This window comes from Pomacea canaliculata, linkage group LG12, assembly GCF_003073045.1.
Source record: "Pomacea canaliculata isolate SZHN2017 linkage group LG12, ASM307304v1, whole genome shotgun sequence".
NCBI classification, from domain to species: Eukaryota; Metazoa; Mollusca; class Gastropoda; order Architaenioglossa; family Ampullariidae; genus Pomacea; species Pomacea canaliculata.
In genome coordinates, this window is record NC_037601.1 from 17945772 (window position 1) to 17968543 (window position 22772).

Sequence of the window (22772 nt, forward strand, 5' to 3'; positions counted from 1 at the left end):
GAGAGAGAGAGAGAGAGAGAGAGAGGGAGGAAACGAACGAACTTTATTGATTATGCCATTGGCCCATTTCAAGGGGCAAGTAGTTTTACAGGTTTTACAGAGATAAGCTCTAAAGTCTAGAATAATCCGCAAGTACACACATAACTAAAGGAGAGAGAGAGGGATAGAGATAGTGAGTTGATAGGTGGTTGTTTATTTCTTGTGTGTGCCTAAAACCTATTAAAAGTCATACCCTTTGTATGATCCTCACCAACCTTGTGAGAACATTGTACGGTATATGAGTGTGCGTGCGCGTGCGTGCATGTCCGAGATTTTAAAAGTTTATTTTTCTATTTTGAGATGCTATAGATGGATCCAAAAGAAAAAAGAATACACTACACAGAGAATATTGCTATGTTAATAAGTAGAAAAGATTCTGATACCGCTGTAATTTGAGAGGGTACGAGAGACAGAGACAAGTTGGGAGAGAAGGAGAGAGCAAAGTTCCAGCTGGCACTATGGCCATTTTTTTTTATCTCCTCTTTCACTTTGCTGAAGTGGTATGTCAATGAAACTCTTGAGACCACAGCCCAGCGTGATGTCAGTATAATTCTTAAGGGAGCTGCCCATCTCACCTTGCAAACCGAGTTTGGCTCTATTATCCACCCTGCAAGGCATACAAAGAGCCATGAAGGGACAGACAAGTACAGCTGACCTTACTCGCACCAGACTTTACCTTACGGACAAGACAGACAGGTTTTGCACAAATGCGGAATAACTGTGTCTTACAGATGACTGCTCTTACTGAACATGCAATTCTAAATGAGTAGTCTGGCCTAAATTCGAGGATAACATGAATGTTAAAAAGAGAACATACGACGGTATTTTTTAAAGTCAATATTTCCTTTGTCATGTCATATACGTTCATCAGCATTTGTTCATCCAGATAGTCACTAGCAGGGAGTTATCGACATGCATTCATTAGTAAATATTCACTCATTAAAATAGGTTCATCAACATATTTTAATCAGCCTGAGTATAGTGTATAGGGTCAGAAACGTCACCCTCTAGCCACCAGCAATAATTCAGCTTCTGACAGTCACCACCAATAGAACACACATAAGAATCAACGTAATTTCTCGGCGAAGTCTCGTGTGTGTATTATGCCCCCCTCACCCTCCCGGCTATTGGTTACAGTCTCCATGTGACCTTTGGTCTTTACTCCTTGTCGCCACTAGCGGTCAGTATTCCACAGTAAACAGCCTGCCTACCGTGGGCAGGTGCGCTTGTCACATCACAGACGGTATTCTGTGTTTGCATAGCTTAAATATGGTTTTATATTTTATTGCTATTTTTTGTTTTCCCCCTGGCGAAGTAAGCATCATAAGAAATCTACAAGAAGTGCTCCAGCAAAATGAACGCACAAACACAACGAATAAAAGAAATAATTAGGAAGAAATAAACAGATCTGTCATCAGCAGGCTTAACGACTGTCACATAAAAACTCGTCCTTCCCTTTTTTTGTAAACATCATTGGAGCCAGAGTTCTCCCGAGAATTCCGAAAGCTTAGTGTAATCTAATAGAAATGTCGTCGAGACCGAATGAAGTCGGAAAAGGTTCCTGTCGCCAAGATATACCAACAATTCGTTGATCGATTTTAATGCCCTCGGGATACATAGATCTTTGCCTCTGTGAGCTGTACATTTATTCCTCCTGGTACTAATGTCATCAAAGAAAGTTTCTCTGATCTCTGACTAAGAAGGGGGTTGAAAGAGAAGAACATGACGAGGAAACCGATCGGGTTGAGTAGTCTAGTAGTCAGTCTGAAAATAGCGCTCATCACGTAGGAGCCACGTAACCAAGACCTAATTTCACACAAAATGTCAACCTAGACAACGTGTGCGCATGTCAATGCTTAATTTAGACAGGCTTTGGTGGCTTAAAACGAGTATTCGACCTGCTAAGACCCTGATAGTAAAACCAGTATTCCTAGTGGGCTTTGCTATTCGCCATTTTATTTACTGTCGTATTTTTTTTTTATTTATCACAAACTGTAGTATTTTGTGGTACGTTGTGTACTTTAACTGCTTAATTTTTGTTTTGCACGTGCATGCACGAATGTACACGTGTAGAAAGGAATTCTGCAAAAATTAGTAAAAAAAAGTATTTTCTGTTCTTCGCTGTCAACTATTCTTAAACGTTTCCAGGTTACATAGTTCAGCAGCTAACATTTCCAGACAAATTTGAACACAAAAGTAAATTACTGCAGTTACCCGACTAGTATTTTCTCATGTCTAAAAGTTATTTAGAACAAAGTTCTCTAGACCAACTAGTTAAAAAAATTTCTACGGACACGGGAAACATGCTGTCAACAATCAGAGACACACCGTCGTTTTTTCTGATCAGCTTAGGGTCTCAACAGCAAGAAGTGTTTCAACTTAACAAGAAAATTGGAAAAGAAAAACACTTCCCAATCTGTAGTTAAAAAAAATAGCAATGGGCAGCAGCTCTGTTCCACTGTCTCTCAGTAGGACAGGACTCACGTCCTGAGAAGAGAAATCGAACAACATCATTTCCTTTCCAGTCCCGGACAGGCAAGAAAATGAGAGACGAGAAAATACTGAAATTAAAAGTCGGACCGGTTGATTCAACAGAAAACTTTTTTCAAGTGAAAAAGGCAGCATATGTCTTTGAATGGGTATACAAGTACTCACATAGGCACATTGAAGTAAGGAGTGTGTACGTACATGCTTACGAACAAAAATAAAATCAAGAAAGAACAAAAAAATGTACATACCTGTGTATGTGTATATCTCGTGAGTGTATGAAACACAGGGAAAATAGGCGTGAAATGGAAAAATTGTAACACACAGTTAAAAAATAATACCTTGACGCTGTTCTCAAATTCATGAGCATACCACAAAAACACTTTTCAAAATAATTTTTGTTAAATCTTGAGCGAAAAGCGATCAGAGGAACAAGAGCCAGTGAATGATAGAGCGATGTATGAGTTTTGCTCCTTCATGTGACGCAGACCTAAAGCGGACCCTCAGGCTGCGAACGGATCGGCCCCCTGCTTTGGGCCACTTAATCAGGCCCGCACCTGATCGAGGGCCAAACTTGGGCCACGCACGCGCGTGATAAGTTAAATTAGCGCGTGCTGCAGCGCGATTGGGGGAGCCTTCGCCATTGTGCGCATGCGCCTGGAGGCTAAGAGCGCTACGGACGACGTTGGTTGAGGAGGATGGGGGTGAAAAACAGACGGTCTCCGTTTATCCATACAACCCCGTAATTAGGCTACTTAGACAGACGTCAGCGTCCAGGGCAGAGGAAAAATTCTAGGGAAGGGGGATCGAGAGAAGGGTGGGGCGGGGGAAGTAAAAGCAAGATAAAGAAGGGGACGGGGAAGAGCATAAAAATGAAGCGAACCTCTCCAGACAGATGCTGAGCGCAAGCTTAAATGTCAGGGCGATCTCTACAGTTGTTTTTCTTTGCTGGTGCAGTGTGTGACACACGCCACCCCTCTTCACCTCTTTGACTCTTCTTTTACCGGTTGTGATTGTAAGAAACAATTACAACAGCCATTTGAGCGGTTTTGATGGCGCTCTAACACTGTTGTTGGCTTGGTTCCTGTCAAAGTCCGGGATCTTTAAACTGCCTATTGTATCATTTTTAAAGCCAGTTGGTTTGCACTGCCTGTTACAATTACAATAAAACATAATTCGGTGATTTCGCAGCCGTTATCACGATTTCAACACTTCGGTTCCTTTCGGTGTTTTGGCGAACATCGCATAGTTCGAGCTTGTCGTTTCGCCTTTGTCAATCAGTTTTTAGCTCGACATCTATGAGGACATAAGCAGCTGTGCTATGATCCCTCTTTTACCTTGTAGTGAATTTTATATTTGCTTTAAATTGAAAAATGCAGCATGTCTTCGAGTCGGTATACAAGTACCTATTTATTAAGTATGTAAGCAGTTATCTTCAAAGTCATACTAAGAGACCTTGGTTTGCTGTGTCACAGTTGGGAATTGCTGTTAGAGTTATTGTTGCTTTCTTGTTATTCTCTACAAACAAGTTCCTGTTACCCGCTATAACGATGATAACAGTAGCATTAGCGTCAACAAGTTCGAGAGGTAATCTAGGTCCTTCGTTCCAGCAGCCATCACCATCCTAAATAAAAGGCACAAGGACTTGTAGGGCTGTCAATACCATCTGGCATCCTCCTTAGGAGGTTTCACATATCTGTGAGAGAAGGTGTAGGTGTGCATGTGTATTGAATGTCTTGTATGGAAATGTATGTCTGGCCATTATGTTATGTATATATACATATGCCCATACTATGTTTGTATATGTGGTTGGGCTTGTGAGCAAAAGAAAAATGTCTGTCTTGGACTTCATGATGCATGACCATTTGCCCACATTGCATACAATAGAGTAATTCGAAGGCTCCTTAAGCCAGAGTTTAGAACTTAGTGACTCTCATTCAAGGATGTAACAGATCGTTGCCATACGTCCCCTTTTGCATTGCGCGTGGTTATGCGCAGAATCTTGGATAGCTACGGTGCGCTAGAAGTGAAGGTCATAGGTCAGTGAGGCGGAAACATCGTCAATGCTCTGGTCAGTCGGGAATGAGGGCCTGCGTCTCCACCCAACCAGTCGCTGGGGAAAAGAATGACCAGTCGTGCACGTACGGTTGATTGTAACGGTTTGCAGACACGACCAATGTCTCCAGCAAGCCGCTGATCTGGAAACGCCAACGGTACGCCACATAGCAAGCCACTGATCTGGACAGTCAGTTGATTGGAAAGGAAGTGGCAGGAGTGCCCCTGCGCCAGTTGTGAGAACCCCGTATCTGGAAACGGGTGTGGTTTATGAGTGTAGCCTCTGATCAAGGAATGTAAACAAACATAACTTATCTGAATACAAAGGCAATGTTCCCACCAAACTGCCGATCTGAAAAAAGGAAAAATTGTTTTCAAGCAGCTGTTGAAATGGAAATAGAACCAGTGTTCTCAGGCACTGATCTGAAAAAACAAACAGCAGTTATAACAATCCACTAATCTGGAAATATAGTCAGAATCTCAATTAAATAGTGTTGACTATTGGTAGATTATGCAAATAAGGACTACATAAAGATTAAAGATACGACTTTTTAAAAAGTAAAACCAGTTGGGGAAACGGTAAAAACGTTAGGTAAATATGTGTATTCGGATAATAAGGTGATAATAACTAGATTTGCAGTTAACTCCTCATCTTGTTTTTCTAGCTGTTACAGGAAAGAAAGCTGTAACATCTTAAAGGGAACGGTAAGTAAACTTGTAAATTGGGTTTAAACAGAGACATAAATTTTGAAATATTTCCTCTATTTCAACTTACAATTTCGGCTGAAAAAGAGCCGTTTAATTGATTTGAAAACTGCTCCGAAACGATTCATAGAGGCCGTCATTTTGAGAAGGAAAACAAACCGACCCTTGTTCGGGACATAGACCCATTCGTCAAGAAAGATGTCGAGTGACTCTAAGGGACTGTTACCAGTTTGACAGACTGGCCTGCGGATTATATTTAGCTATAAATCAGGGGATTTATACCCTGTCGTCTGCAAGAAGCTTGTAAACCTTCGAATCTGTGGATAGACATAGTCTACGGGAATAATCTCAACAGACTTGCATTGATTGCGTCTTACCAGTGAGAAAGCCCGAGACTGGCTTCGTTTGGTGTACGATGCTCTGGTATTCAGTCTAACCGGATTTAACACAGTGTGAACCAGAAGGTTCTTTTCCACATACCCGTGGTTCTGCATTTGATTTGATTTTACATCATCGGCAAATCCACGCTGCCAGCGTTTTGACGACAACACTTAGGAGATTGAAAGCAAGCAGGTTGGGGGAAAAAGTGCTAATGACGTCACCACAACAAAACCTGGCGGCCCTCGTGTATCGCTCCAGAACTGTGTTTTAGACGAAGTTGTGCGTAGATGATTCTTCTACAACTGAAATCGTAGAACGGAAAGGATTCAGAATATCAGTGTCTGGTAAGTCCAGCTGGCTAGCTGACTGGAGTTTTCCTTTAAGTTACACTGTGAAGCGCTGTCGTGTTCACTGCTACAGTTCGGTCTAGCAGTCTCCATGAACCGAACATTGAGACAAAGTGACGTGACCGAGGGCAATAATCGCTTGTTTACTCCAGCACAAGTATCTGCATATTTGACAGATTCTTTACTGCAAGGAGGCGATTTTCTTTGGTTAATATGACGATTCCGCCGACCGGATGTGATTTGGTCATCTGTGGGCAAATTGCGAGGCCGGGAAATGGCACGGAAGGCTGAGAGACATGATGTGTAATCGAATGAAGTAGGAGAATATTAGTAGGGTATGGGTATTACTGAAAATGAAAAAAAGACTAGAAACAATGAATACGAGAGAAAGAGAGGCGAGCTATTTACTCCTACGTGTCCTACCTTTCCGTCCTCTTCTACATAGTTTTTAATTTCTTTGTTACTTTGCCTGCGTAAAAGCCACTTGTAGCAGTACAACAATTTCTCTCAGCTTCTCTAAAGATTGGACTATTTCCGCAACAATTTGGTAGTTAAAGCTAAAACTATATGGCATTCAGCGGTAGGGTGTGTGTATAAGTGTGTACGTAAGTGTGTAAGAGAGAGAAACAGAGCGAAGGAGGGTAAGATCCAGGAAGGAGAGAATGTTTATTCCTAGCTTGATGCTATCAATTAATTAAAATGCTGAATAGTTGGGTGTCAAATTTCTTATACTGATTAATAAACTTCTTCTTTTAAGGTGAAACTGCCATATGATACACGACAGAAAGGATATAGAAGAAATATGTGTTACCGGTAAAGACTGAAAGAAGTCGGATCTCTTTTTTTTTTTTTTTTCACGAAGCAATCTGTCCTTAATAAGTGCAATAATAGATTTTTTCCCTACAAATGAACTTACTGCTATTAGGAACAAAGAGAACCGCTAGTAATCAAACTGTTGGAAGGACATCAAGGGTTACATTTTCCATTCGGGCTTTCCCTCTCACATTATCCTCTATTTTACAAAGTGCTTACTATACGAATGAAGTTTTCTTCATTTGCTTTAACGGAACATCTATAGATAAAAGTCTACATTTCACGAATTTTGTTAATTATTGTACTGTTGGCACTAAAACTAATCTAGTGCACTTAATTGAGACCGGGCTAAGAATAAATACGGATTGCTCGCGGAAATTACAGGATTTTATAGCCAAGAAGCTCGGACGTTCCTCATTATCCATTAATGCACAGCACTTCTTACTTACTTCAGTAGAATTAAAAATGAGTGTACAGGCCTGCAAAACCATTCGTTAGTTGACGCACATATTCAGCGGGGGACTTTGTGAAGAAGGATAAAGGGTGAAAAAGTACTTGCTGGAGTCATAACAATGAAGATATGAAGGTCAAGAATCAGTCGATAGAGCTGTGAACACAGTAAACATCGTCTTTTGACCTGGCTGGGACCGTGCAGCAAAGTAATCAAACTATTAAGTCTGCAGAATCATAGACCAGATCTATTCCCGAACGTGGACTGTCTTTTTTTTTCTTTTATCAGCTTAAAAAACCTTTTCCTCTAATTGTTGTGAAGATTGCTGGTAGCGTAGAATTTCCAGGGTTTAAAGGGTGGACGGAGACTAGGGGCTGTCTCCAGTGGGAAAACCTAACGACCATATTTGCCTTTAGTTGCTGTCTGCGGCGTAGCGAAAGCAGTTGTTCCCCTTTGATGGGCTTTCGGTGAAAGAGGCGAGGAGAGCTCGCAAGTTTCGCGTCTGCTTGGCTTTCACTGCGCACGTAGTCTGCTGTGTTGTGAGAACTTACCTGCTGCGTTCCAAAATATCTTGTCGTCTGCTGCGTACTGAGAATGCAGGAACAAACAAACCTGAGCACAAGGTATACGAATACATGATTCGCTTGTTTATGTTAATTCTCTTCTTTAAAATATCTTTCTTGTACACAAGGCAAAATCGATAGCTAGTTAAGTACACTGAATTGTCGGATTGTAAGGACTTTCTCCTGTGTGTATGTGTGAGAGAGAATATATAAGTCCACTGTTATTGAATATGCAGTTATTCATTTTTAAATCCATTTAATCAGCATGGTCTATCTTGATTTTTCTATTATTTAGAACTATTCTATTCCACTGAACAAGATAAATGAACCTCGTAACCAACTGCCCCTAATGAGGTTTCTTTCTTTTTTTAACTTAGAGATTTTTCCCCTTAAAAATTATAATCTTTCACCAGAAATTTCAAGAGTTTAGAGGAAATTATTTGTGAACGAAGCCAAACCTTAAATGTAGTAACAGTATGTGTCTTGTTATCTATCATACCATATACGATCATCGTGTGTAAGGGTTGAGCGATGGGTTGCTATGTCGAGAAAGGTCAAGTCCAGTTTGGCATTTTATTTCGCTTGAAAATAATCTTCCAAAACTTTGCAGGCGCACGTCCCTAAAGAGATAGCCTTTGCACAAACAGGAAGTTGTGAATGGCTACATACATGTTCCTGAGCTAGATAAACTTTTGAGAATGTTGGAAAATCTTGGATGGATGAATGTGGGCTTTGTTAATCGTCACTATCTTGTCATAGGGTTTTACATTCAAATTTTTTGTGAATACTTTGGTTCAAAGCATTCTGTTCTGTCAGTTCAGGTTTTTACTGTATAGTCTGGCACAGACTTTTAACTGCCACAAGGTAGAGTAGTAGTCATTCCATTTCTTCGTTATTTCATTATCAGTTCCATCATTGTCAAATATTAGTATTTTGAGAGCAAGTCACACAATAAGAAGAAATTTCAAGAAAAGCGTTCAGATAAAATTCCTATGGAGAGAACGAGGTGAACTCGGGTTTTTTACTTTATCTGTAAATAATGATGTTCATCAAAATAGAATGTCATTGATAATATATTCGTAGTTTTATCTTTATTTATTTTATAAAAATTTAGTTCTCTGTGAATTCGTAGATGTTGCTTCAGAACCGTTATGAACTTATTTGAAAAGGCAAAGTGTGACAACAGCTCAATATTGTCTAGACTTTGTCCCCGAAGGAGATGCTTGAATGACTTATTGTAGATCATTTGTTGGATCTTTTGTTAGACACTGCATTGGCGTGAAGAGTTACCAGCAATACCTTTGAATCTAGTTACAGTTTTCCTAGGATTTATCCCCGTCTCGCTGATGGCATTTACTGTAAGGCTGCCTTTACCAGGACAGAACACGATCGTGCATTACCTGAAGACTGCAACAAACTTTCTTAAATCAGGTTTGCGCCTTTTTTTCCCATTGCCGAGGGAACAAGAAACTCGTAAAGCACGTCTCTCCCCCTCTCTCTCTTTCTGTGAGTATGTGTGCTTATCTCAACAGTATTTGCACCTGTGAACAACTAGTTAGGAGTAAAATTAAACTTAATTTACGTGATTTTTTTTTTCCTTGATTTGATAGCGCCTAGTCTGATTGTCTAAATTCCTAACAACTCAAATGAAACTAAAATTTCATACAATGAAAATAATGGCATTCTGAATGAACACCTTTATAACTTTTGCTGGTAGCTGACTAGATAACTGGGTGGCAGGTGTGAGATTAGATGGAATACATATTGACTTAGAGTATATTTAAAATATCAAGCATAGCGTCTAGGGCTATTCTAATCCTTTTACTTAAACACACACATACATTTTCACATCCTCGATAATTACATTGGAATAAGTTTACTACAGCACCATCTCTACCCAATAAGCAAATATTAAGCAATCACACGGAGTGTATTCATTCCAGCGGCCATCTTATCTATCCATCATCTGTCGATAGTGTTAGAAAGGACGTGATAGTCTTGTCCCTTAAAATATGCTGACAACAGGAATTGTGGTAAAACAAAACTTGTTCATAAGTTATTGCTTAAGGAGAATATATAATTATTTTTCTCTGAGGTCTTAAGTTACCAGAAGAAGTAGTTTTTAGAACGCACACGTATATGGAGAGGGAACACATTACACTGAGCAGAATTTTAAAAAACCCCGATTTTCGCTGTATAATCCCTTTATAAACCATAGTCGTCTATGCAAGACGACAATTCTATCAACAGTTAATATCCTTTCCAAAGTGAGAGACTGCTGGATATCGGCTGGCTCGCATCCGCAATACCCCCTTTTGTTTTATACTCATGACCAAACGTCAGTTCATAACAAGTTGCCACATGGTGATCGCTCTTTGACTTGTGACTGGCTCGTGCCTCCTGACGCTAGCCTCATCAGCTATCGTTTTACGAGGAGCTCAGTACTGCGCGCGATGTCTAAGCAAACCCGACTCTCGGTTGCACGAGCATTTATAGTCCTTGGCAAAGACTTCTGGCAGCAACACAAAACCTCTTCTTGACGTCATGCTTGATCGTTCAGGTGAATATGCCGTAAGGTCGTACAATCTGATTGGCCGTCGGTTTTCGGCACCACGAGCTGCTTCTACAGCCTTGGAAACGAAGGACGCATCGAAACTTACGAAGAAACTGACACTTTGTTGACAGCGTCGCAAAGAGATGTTCTTTCTTTTGTTTTCTTTCCGTAGCAGTCATGTAACCTTAACAGTAGTAATTTCTCCCCTCTTTTAAATTTTAGATATTATTTTGGGCCCTGCACTGGTTGTCAAAATTCATATTCACGCCCTAATGACCTATTGAGGCTGTAATGTAGAATTCGCAGATCAGGGCTGGGTGTAAAGGTTGTGTTGATGAAAGTATCCGTAGGACTTGTTAACAGATGTGAAGCCCGCAGCTCAGGTTAGGTGTAGTTCATCAACAGATAAGCTGTACATCCTTGTCTATAACCCCCTAAGAAATCGTGTGCTTACGAACTTTAAATAAATGACAAGAAAGAAATAAAGCAACAACTGTAACAATAATACAAACAGAAAAAATAAAAAGACAGAAATAACAACTAAAATAAGAAAACTGCTGGAAGCTGGAACAAGTTATGTTGACATATCACGTTATAATATCCTCTAGCTATAGGGAGTGTGCAAATCAAGAGCACAAGGGGTACGAAGACATTTGCCTCTCAGGGAAAGCTAACAGGAATAATTTTATTTAGTGTTCATGGGCTGCTAGTCAAGAAGTTAGAAGTGAAATTTATTTGTTTGGGAGGGGGAAAGAGAGAAGACGGTGGGAAAAGGGACTTCAGTGTGTTTTTTAATACATTTTTCACCGCGGACTGAGTCAAAACATCCACAGTATTAAGATTTAAGTGTGAGGCCTAATGATGCGTATCACTCATTTCTGGCTTGATGCTTTTGTAGTTTTGAGCGTGCATTGTGATTATTTAGACATAGGAAAAGGGTCGTGAAGTGCACTGCACAGTATGGGAAGCTGAAAGAGATTCCTTCTGTTCTTTAGTTGTTGTTTGTTTTTGTTTTTTTTGTATGATGTTTTCTTTGTCTGCTCTGTTGGCCTATCTCTCTTTGTCTTATGGTGTGTGTGTGCGCGCGCGTGTGTGAGAGAGAAAGAGCGCGGTCCCACGTAAAGTGAGGAAGCAAATTGGTGGGATTGTGCAAGCATTCTAATGAACAGGTATGTCATAATCTTTTTTCAAGGAATGATCACGAGACAACAGACGTCTAGTCAATAAGGAAAAATATAATTAAGAACTGTTCATATTGTAGATTTTTTTCTACTGACTAGGCCACCGAGAGGCTGGTAGGACTTTGTCATGCTGTAACATTCTGGCTGTATCGAATAACAGGTGGCGAGGTTTGTATGTCTCGGAATCAGAGTCGTTGCTCCATAGAAATTTCAAATGAGTATTATAAGGCTCTAGAAACCTGCGTGTGTGTAAAATTGGTTTATTCCTGGTTTTCACCATGAGCTTCATCGTTGACACAGAAAAAAGAGCACACATACTGGTAGAGAATGTATATATTTTTATCTGTACAGTTAGACAGAAATTTACTTGCCCTATAAGCTATATAAGCTAGAGGTAATTATGAGAAAAAAAAGAGCAAAAATTACTGAAATAAATCGTAATAACTGAAACTGGCATTTACAAAGTATTTTCTCCTAATTAAGTATTCGAAATAATCTGTGTTTATACAATCTCTTGAAACGTAGGCATAAAATATGGGCACATAATTTTTGGGAAAGTGACCAGATATTTGACAAACCTAAAATGTTTTCGTCAGTCACACGATTAGAAAACGGTTTAAAAAATTTCTCCCAATTCCCCCAAGAAAGTGAGGTTGGAGATAATAAACGGCTGTTTATGCTTATGTGGATTCTTGGTTAAGTTTTAGTGATGTGCAGAATTAGTTTCAACACTGTATTTGTTTCTAGACGAGATTTTATAAATAATCATCGGATGATTGCGTATTGACTGCGATTTTCTTTTTCAGGACCAAAGGAACTCAAATACCGTGGTTCTCATTCAGTGACAGACCAAAAGAAAGCCATCTAAATTCTTCTAATCGTCCTGATGCTGCTCTGTAAATTCTAGAAAGTTTTAATGCTCGAAGTGAACACTTAAGGATGTAATGAAAGCATAGTGATATGTTTCTGACCAGCCTTACCCGCCCACCTCCCGAGCCGGTTTACAGACTGTGGAGTCCCTGCTGACAGCCAGTCTCGACACCAAATAAGTGAATCACGGAGTTTACAAAGTATCGAAAGTTAGAAAAAAGGCTTGCTTTGCGTAATACATCTGCAACCTTAAAAGCTTCCCCAATTTGCAAAAATTTCGTTCGTTGATAAACTCAAAGTGTTTGACGGTGCAGCGTGGTACAGCAGCGCGGCACGGTGCGACGCAGCCAGGCACATCACAGAGCCCGCCGTTCCCTGTCGTCCAGTGGCATTTTTTTCTTGGAAGACAGTGCCTGCTGCACAGACGACAATTGCGACGGCAGATAGACTTTTAGGTCTCGGCTGGCTACGTGCACTTGCTGCGCTTTTAGTCTCTTGTAGTTGTCGTCTGCTGTCACTGCTGCTGTTGCCGGCTGCCGCGCCGGCGTGTCAGTGCTGGACCCGACCTGAGCCGGCCACCACCACCACCGCTGCCCGCGTGCTGCTGAGCCCTTTCACTCGCCCGCAGGAGACTGACAGGCAGCAAAAGCGCGTGTGAGAGAGCGAGCGAGAGAGAAAGCCAAGACGGCATGAGAGTAGGTGAACAACGCTGGTTGGTAAGAAACAAGACGGACGAACCGAAACGTTCGCTGAGGACTCCTTCGAATTTTGTGACTGTGTTGCCCCCACAAAGAAAGAAGCAAACAAACAACTTCTCCGCTTTCATGATTACTTTCTTTGTGAATTTATATACCTACGTCTTGAGAATTTAGCCTGCGACTCTCAGGTATGAGGAAAAAAATAAGGGCGAGAACAGGTTTTCCCGGCGCATTGATTCTGGTGTCCTTTTAGCTTCCGACGCAAGTAACAGGACTCGCCCACAAGTCTGCTGCAGACAGGACAAAGAAGATTGGGTAGTCTCAGACGTGTCTTAACTTGACACGTCTAATCTTCTTGACTTCATAACATTCGTGTCTTTGCCCCGTCACAGTTTCTTCTTCTTTTTTGTTCTTCACCTCCTTTACTTTCACCTCTTTCTTTGATTTCCTTTTGCACTGGTGGCCGCTATTAGTAATCCCACCAACTGACCCTTAAAACTTCACGGAATGGATTCGAGGACAGGACGTGGCTGTTTGGCAATGGCACTTTCTTAGGCATACAGTGAGCTCGAACGATGATGTTCTGCGGCTTGTCACCCATTGCCATAGCGCGTAGGAGACATTGCCGACAAGGCGTGAGGACCATGAAGTGGCCGTGGTCAGGGCGTTGGTGCTTCGGAAGAGTTTTATCAACCACGTGGATCTTATCCTCCTGCATTCTTGTCTTCGCTCCAAAAGTTCTTGCTCTTCCGCCTGCGGAGCGGGATGGGTACGGAAGCGGCAACTTCACGATCTTCTCGTACCACGTTCCAGAGTCAGAGGACGACACCTTCGAGGACGACTACGACAGAGAGCCCGGCAGCAACGACTTTATCAACAGCGGCCACAACCACATCAGCAACAGCAACGGCAAGTTGAACGAGACGGTGCCGTGGATGGACGGAGTCACGGAGTCGCCCATTGGTCCCAAGGATCACGTGGGCGACGAGCTGGAACACGTCCTGGTAGAAGGAGACGGGGAAGGAGACTACGAGTACGACAACATGGAGCTGGACGTGGTACAACAGTTCTTGGAACAGGTGGAGATCTACGAGAAGAACCAGGCCAACTGCACGGCTGGCACGCAGCACAACCTGGGCAAAGGTGTTATCAAGCAATACGGTCTGAACCGGTTTAAGTCCCAGGCACTGGTGGCGGTAAACCGAGCAAACTTTCTGACGAGGATCTGGAAGGACGCGGGGCCCGAAATTCTCACCTCCGAGTCTTTCTTCTACACACAGGTGCGCAACTTGGTGGAGGGTGATCCAGAAATCTTCGCAGGTGGGAACTGCTACGACAAGCTGCAGTTCAAAGACTACTATCTGTTTTGTCCCTTTGCTTACCGCACCGCTCACGGCTACATCAATGTGAAGGATCTGTCCGTGGAGTATGACTACCTGGGAAAACTAGGCAACGATTCGGAGTGGTTTTACACGGCCCGAGAGCGTGCCAGTAACCTGAACAACTTCACTTTCACATACGGTAAGTAGGAATTCTTGGTTTTATTCTGCCTACTCCAATTTATGCTACTTGTCATTTGGCTGTCTATTGCCATTGGTAACAATGGATTTCCACTTTGGTTCGCACCGTTCATTTCCTGTCTTTTTTTCTTCGCCATCAAAAGCTTGGTCCACGAGATTTTATCGACATTACTTTTACTTAAAATGTATTGTAGAATAAATTTTAAAAAATTTAAATAAGGGCTAGACGTCAACAAATCTTCAGCAAAAAGTAAAGCACAAACTTCATTTTCTTCCTGCCCTTTTTGTTTTAATGCTTAGTGCAAGAAGAAAAACAATGACGACTATGACGACAATAATTTCGATGATGTTGGGTAACCAATTTATTAAAAGAAAAATATCAATTTTATTTCTTTAAAATTAAGTTTTTTCCCCCTTAACATGTGCTTTTTTGAAAGATACTTTACAGATTTCTAAACGTCCTTGTTTTTATATTCCCCCACTATCCTGTCTCAGATTACTTACATGACTAGCAAGATAACATAGATGCAGGGTGACAACCATATTCCTAAAGGTTTGCGATACTTTTCTACTATAAATGCAGGTTTATTTCAATTGATTTAGATTTGTAACTCATCATAAAATACTTCGACAATTTTCCATATCATGATCATAATTATTGTTCTTCGAAGGATCACATACCGAAATAGGACTTCTCACTGCGATAAATAAACTTTGATTGTATTGGTCTAATAGTTTATTTCGCGTTCCATAAAAGATTGAACTTTTTCTGCTTTGTCAGTTACTCTGTCGAGCTTTGATGGGAACTCAAGCTGGTATCACAAGCTGTTCGCTTTCGAACGTCTAGATCATTCGCTTTGTAATGAAACAGCGGAGAAGAGGAAGTTGTTTACAGCTGACGAGATCTCAGAATCACCTGGTGTGCTGAGCGCGCATCAGTTAGCTCTACTCTTTATAGTTAAGTCTTTAACTGACGTTTGTTTTCTAATGTGGAAGATCAGTCGGACAACTTTATCATGATTTAATTTTTTGTTGATAGCATGTTTGCTTCAGTTTTACAGACCACCTCAGCAAGTTAAATTTTTGCTCCTTTATTTTTCTAGGCTTCAAAAACACCATAAAGTTCAGTAAGGATCGCGTGACATGTGACAGCTAGACACGAAATGAAACCAAAGAAATGAAGGAATGGAAACTTACATGCTCACTCGTGCACCAACGCAGATGTAAACACTCGCTGAAAGCACACACGTTAACTTAATCCAACGTCACATTAGACGAATCGCCAGGGATGGATCTGATGCAGGATTACAGAGGTTTTGCACCTTTTCATTCAATATTTTTGCCGTCATCATCAATATTCATCATCATTACTAACACCACTGATAAAGAATGACAAAGAATACTTATAAACAGCTTATTCCTACACCGATTCCATGTCTACTAATAGTTCGTTACTCATTGAGGCTCTCCTACAGCAGGTGTAAAGTTGATACTTTGACCGGAAATTAGTTAAATTTCGACGTGTTTTGCTGCTCGCTTCTGACTGCTATGGAAGACGGTGGACTGAGAATCTCTTGTTTCGGCTTGCCTAAAGCCTAGGCTGCCGGCCAAGACGAGGAAGTCCTCAGAATAATCTGAGATGAAAAATAAACAAGGTTCAACTATGTCATGGAAGACAAGGTGATCGCTGTAGAACGTTTGTTGTGATTAAAATAAACATCCGCCCAGGCGCTTCCTCTGACTGGCGGCTCTCGTTTTATTGATTTCAAGTGCAAAGTAAGTTGACCTGTCTTGCAATAGGTGAGACTGAGGTGGTACCTTTGTCTGACGACTGTAATGATACCTATGTTCACAACCTCCTCAGTTCTTTTTTTTTTTTTTTTGTTCTTCTCGACCTCACCTGTTCCATACTCCATGTGCTAAATGGAAAAGACTTAGATTATAACTACCTTGGTCTCGGTGTAAGTAATTCTAGTAAGTCTAGTGTTACGTCCATCTATGTATACAGATGTAACAAGTACTTTAGCGGAAAAGAAATAGAAACACCTACATTGATAGATTATATGAAAGCAAAATTGAAATATAGCCGATGAGAACACTAAAACGTGAGGGAAGCCTTCTTAAAACACTTTGCGAATTCCTTTGCAGTGCAAATGCACAAATCGAGTACCTTGCTCGACTAATGCGTTTTTGTAGTAAGCGTATTTTTTTAATTTAAAGCAAAAATGCGTTTGGAATTTCATCAAATCAATGTAGAGATTAAGGCATAATACAATGATCAAAGAGACCAAAAGCAACATGAGCTTCTTGTCACTTTTAAAATATGATATTTACATGTGCGACGTCCTGGTTATGTAAGTGAAAGAAACAGGTTATGTCGTCTGTCTGAACCATTGAATTTGGTTTTCTGGTTTACACCATTATATCAGCATAGGTACATATACTTCCATGAAGGTCTTTTTCGTCACGCACAGATACGGCTTGCTTTGTGAGACACGAATGAAAACAATAGCATGAGACTGGTGCTCTGTGTGCTCTGTGCTTTGTATCTTCATTTTGATAATTTTAGCTCTGTCTAAAGCTTAGCCTTGATTTCCTTTTTCTTGATTTGTATAATCCTCTTTTCTTCCTTTTGCGTTTTCTGATGTCCCTTGCCCCTCTTTCTCTCTGTCGCTCTTGTTCTCTCCCTTGATCTCTCACACACAAAAGTTGTGCGCGCAGGAGTTAAAATTGAAGACGTAAGGTTTCTTTAAGAAACGCGAAAAGCACGGGTACACGAAAAAAGATAGGAGACAGTAAAAGAAAATACCGTATTACAGATGTTGTTAATGGAAACCATGGTGCTGCAGCCATAAGTTGACACAAGCCACAAGCCACAATCTATAATCCACTGCCTGCTCTTAGGTTGGGGGATATATTACCCGTAAACGTGAAATCAAACCGGAGAGGAAAGAAACATTTATAGTCCGACAAGAGAAAACACATGCACAAGTTTAATACTCTACAAATTTATCCAGTCATGTGCAATACTCATGAGAATTACCGGCTTTTGAGGAGACATCGTTGCGGGGTCACGGTACCCACCTCCTCGATTTGCAAATGATTCTTTTACGGCCACCGCGGGTGACAAAAGCAGCAGGGGGTGGAACATAAAATCCTTTCGTGATAACCGCCTGTTTGATCACGGCTGCAGTTCATAATTTTTGTCGCATACTCAAATCTTCGATCTTTGATCCGAATTACAAGTGAACCATGATTGAAATACGTGGTTTGCTCTTCCAAGATGACATCATTTAATGGTCCACAACGATGAATCTGTGCATCGTCCAGTGGACACGCTTCCTCGCTGGAAGTGGTGCCCGTCGTTTAGACAGCAAAGAAGGAAAACCTCGCGTCTGCTCAATCGAATCCCTTATAAACGCCTTGATACCGTGTACAGTTCAGGCAGGATTTGCCTCTATTGTAATAGTGTCCTCTGTCATTTGATCAAATTTTTGTACTGTTTGTTTTTACCATTTTATGAACCCGTCTGGCAAAACTTTTTGCTTGGATATCGTGGCAGTAAAATAAATACAGGAAGGTGAAAAAGTGAACTTGGCTCATCATGTGCCCTGACACCTCTGGGAAAGTCTTGTAAAGATTTACGCACTGCGCATTTTTAGAGGGTTTTAGAACCTCTTTTCTAGAGATTCCTCAGTTGTGGAAATGTGCATACGGGAGGAGTCTACGAGAAGTGAATGATAGACTTAAAATATTTTGCTAGAAGATAAAAGACCTAGAGTCATCTAATATAAAAACCACTTAGCAAGGATTTGTGTAAAATGGGTAGGATTTAAGGGTGCATAAGTTCTTCATATAATCAACTGATTGAACTTAATTTATTCACGCACATTCAAATATCTCTTTTTGTTTTCTAAAAATGGAGGCTATAAAATCCGCTTAATACTTTATTCTAGAGTCACTCATGCCACACACAGAGCTTCTTAATTATCTTTAATAAACTCATTCGATTTATTTCAAACAAGTTATCGATACTTTCTTGAATATCAGACATCGCCAGATAGAAGAGCGCCATTTTGACAAGCATACATTCATCATTCTTTTATACATCTATCAAAATGCGCGCAAAAAGGGGCTTTTTTCTGAACGTGGTCCCCCGTTCTTGATGATGTGCTCTCGCCAGCAAACAATTCCCAGAGACAAGATGGCAGCACACCGCGCTTCCTAGCTGCCATCTTGCTTTTTTTCTTGTTGAGCGATCTCGGAGAAGCCATAGAATGACGTGCATCGATGGTCATGCATTTGATGGCCGATGTTTTAAACAGGGGACGAGGGACGCCAATGAGCAGCCCCACGCTATCGATTAACTTATTTTTACCGGCGTTTTTGAGTGCCCTAATGTTTAGCTAACTAAATGGAAAGAAAATCAAAACTACGTCTTCCAATTCATGCAGCACCGATACAAGAAAACAAGACAAATATCAGAGCAGAGAATGAAGAAAGATGATACAAGACGCAAACAACAGCATAAACAGTATAAAAATGTTAGCATCGTAAATACTCTTTAACTATCGCAAAGAACATCAAAAGCAACAGATATCTGTGTTTTAGACAAGTAAAAAGAGGAGCCTGCAGGTACAGGTCTTTCAATCCACACACACGCGCGTGCACACATGTGCAAAAGTCACACACTCATAGTAGGAGGAACTTTTATTATTAAAAATAATTTATTGTTGAGTTCTAAGTTTTACTTAAGGTTGCAGTACGATTCACTTTAAAATCTTCGCAGACAAAAATCGGAATATTTTTATTAGAGGAAACTTGTGCAAATACTGAAATATGTACTGCAGATTTATGTGTTGGCTCATTCACTTATATTTTGTAGTTTAATCTTCTGATTTTAATGGTCCGGTTTGGTCCTTGAATGCAGTGGTATCTGATGGCATACTTCTGCAAACATCTTCTTTATCTTCTCTTATAGTTGTTTTCAATCCGTTTTGTAAAACGTATAAGGATTTCTTCAAGGCTATGTTTTTTTCAAACCTGATAAAATGAAGGAAGCGGTTTAGTAAACAAGATTTTTAAAGCTACTGATTTGCTTCTGAAGTGTTTTCTTGTCATATCGTGCTGTACGTTATCAGCTGTTTGAAAGAGAACATAAAAGAAGACAGCCTCCAGTCCAGCCTCGTGCCGTTGGAGCTAAATGGGAGACCCGGTCTGAACGGTGTCGTTATCCAGAAAAGTTAAGAAGGCGACTTCCGCCAAAGTGCTTGGTGATACGCCATATTGCCACTCTTGCCAGCTAGGCGGTGAAATCGAATCACGGCCAGTAGGTAGACGAGCTGCATGATCCACTATTTGTCAAATCATGCAAATGGCATGCAGCAGACGGGTTTCTTCGCGAAAGCTGTAATTCCGAGCGAAAGACAACAAGCTCGACTTTTTTCTTTTTCTCTGCTCTCCGAAGGGCTATAGGGCAGCTAAGGGGAAATAATTGCAAGCTGTTTTCGCTCGAAAAGGAAGGGCAGGTGCCAATTTTATGCGATAGCATCGACCTGCTGGACCCTGTAAAAGTAGTCTTTGGCGGTTTGATTCCCTACTCGGAGTCCAACTTTCTGTCTCCCTCACCAACGCCAGAACCTTCTTCCACACCTACTTCCCGCAAATCCCGGCACGTACCGTACACATGCTTCCCATGAGTGGGAACGATCAACAGCAAATCGCTTTTTTCTCTTTCTATTCCTTCCTTTGCGTTTATTGATCTTAAGTTTCCAGGTGACCCTTTGACTGGGCGAGCTTCCAACAGCACAGAAACTTGAGCCCTATTAAAGACATCTATCAGACAGGATTATGCTCACCGGGACACTCTGTGGCAGGCCTCTGCGGCGGAGAGTGATGAGCGTCTGCACTTGTCCATGACTTGGTGCGGAGTTGCCGTGCCCTGACCCCCTTCATCCCAGGATTTTTCTTTCTTTCATTCTTTCTCGCATGCTGCCTTTGTGCACTAATAATAATAATAATAATAATAACAACAACAACAACAACAACAACAATAACAATGATAGCATCAGCCAAATTGAAAGTGCTTTACATATAGCCACGCGAGCACACCTTTATAGGGCGGCATCTCCGTAAATACACAAACATGAAAGAAAATTATAGCTCTAGGAGATCTTTGCTAAATGTTATCAAACGTTCATCCATATAATTTTATCCATTTAAGAAAAACTCATAGAATGACAGGAGAGTACAGGCTGCTGGACTGCTTGCACAATACCAACGGCGATTCCAGCAGCAACAGTCTTCTTGAAGTTCTTACCAGAAATCTAGTCTGTCACGGTTGCATATTTTGATCTGCATGATACTGAACTACAAATGTCTAGCATATGTCCAAAAAGAAAGGTAAGTGATCTTAAGAGAGGGCAGCGCTTTGTGGTATTTTTGTCTTATCTGACATATTTTTCGTATTGCACTTGGTGCTGGTGTGTGTTTTTGACGTGTATGCCATCGTGCTTATTGAATGCTTATTGAATCTTCAGTGTTGGCGGCTTCGGTTTCTTTTTGACATGAAAACTTCACGATCGGTGCTGTTCCACGGGCTTTTTCTGGGATGAAGGGGGTCAGGGCACGGCAACTCCGCACGAAGTCATGGACAAGTGCAGACGCTCATCACGGGCTAATTCCGTTTAACCTCTGATGATCAATGAAGATTTTTGTGCGTTGTGCTCATTCGTCGTGCAACTTATGCCGTCTGTTGAATGTGCTGCTTTGAACTGCATTTTTTAAAGCTATGTCTTCCTGCTTGCATACAGTGTATGATACGGACTGCGGACTGTGGTTTATGCTGTATGTGAAAGCAACCCTTTGGCGCGGAGTACACAGTCTGCTACACACCTACCTCATTTTGTTGTCTTCATTTTATTTTAACTTCACACCACCTTCTGTGATTTGTGGAGAGCCTACTATTATTACCTGTCTGCCTCTGTCAATATACGGGTTTTGTTTTTGAGATATATTGAGTAATGTACAAATAATACTTAAATTTCTGCTAATCAACCTATTAATTTGTTAAGCTCCTTTTATAATTACAAAATAGTTATCATCAGAGATGTTCATTGTAAATACAAAATGGATATCCTCGTACTCTCTAAAGACAGACAGAAGGCAAAAGGCATTATCTTTGCAAATAAAATAAGGAAGTAGGATGCTAGGAGGCTTTATATTTCCTAACTTAATAAGACAGACGTATCATCCTTGATAACGTAATAACGCAATTGGATCTTGGAGACATCACGCTTGCTAACGCAATGAAGACAGTACGACGCCGCTAGGCATGAGCCTTGCGAAAAGACGGTAAGACACTGAACCATCTTATCTTCTCGATGTAATATGGACTGAAGAAGTTGTCCTGCTTGTTGGAGTGGAATGCAATTGGACGCTTAGCTTTCGAACTCTGGTGAAATTTAAGTTAATTTGCTTTAAATTCACTTACGACAATGCAGATGCTTTTCTTACCGAAAAAAAGACCACCAAAAAACCAAAAGACCATATGTCTATCATACGCACAAGGAGAAGGAGAAAGTTTTTTTGCTTTTTTCTATGTACTTCATCAGACCGAAGCTTGCAGTCGAGAACCTTTGCTCCCAGGATATTTTCAACAGCATCCAAATCCATCTCGCAAGTGATGAAATGCGAAATGAAGAAAAATAAGATTAAAATATTTAAACAAGTTTGCTCATTTAATTTTGTGTGTGCTTAAGCAATTTATTTTTGTTTATTCGCGTTCTCCTGGCTGGGCTTATGGCCATCAGATAAACGAAGCTGAAGTTGCGGTAACGACAACGATGATAAGGAAGGCGATGACAGTAACGTCATTTTGTCTTGGAATCACGCTATTATAAGGGAGTAATGGCAGTCAGAGAAAGAAAAGCGTGCTTAATAGTCTAGGACTTGACTGACATCACACAAAATGCGTGCTAATCTGGCACCCTCGACTATGATTGACATTTCTGACCAGCTTGTCCGCATGAATTAATCGCAGAAAATAGACGCTCGGGTGACTAACGGTGACTGCAGTCCGACGAACCGAAGACAGGCAAGAGAAGCTG

General features: G+C 40.9%; 1 protein-coding gene across 4 annotated transcripts in view; it reads left to right on the top strand.

Annotated features, from left to right (window-relative positions):
• The window catches only part of LOC112577171 (probable G-protein coupled receptor CG31760), a 216750-nt gene that overhangs the window by 32721 nt on the left and 161257 nt on the right, over positions 1–22772 (top strand). For 2 of the 4 annotated variants that reach the window (XR_003102020.1, XM_025260165.1), the window contains exons 1-3: positions 7763–7901; positions 9153–9272; positions 12383–14665. Coding sequence is in view for 3 of the 4 variants with exons in the window: in XM_025260165.1 (XP_025115950.1) it covers positions 13720–14665 (946 nt within the window). In the remaining variant the exon portion in view is untranslated. Of the gene's footprint in view, positions 1–7762; positions 7902–9152; positions 9273–12382; positions 14666–22772 lie in introns of those variants that run through there. The other 2 variants (XM_025260166.1, XM_025260167.1) reach the window with 2 other exon arrangements.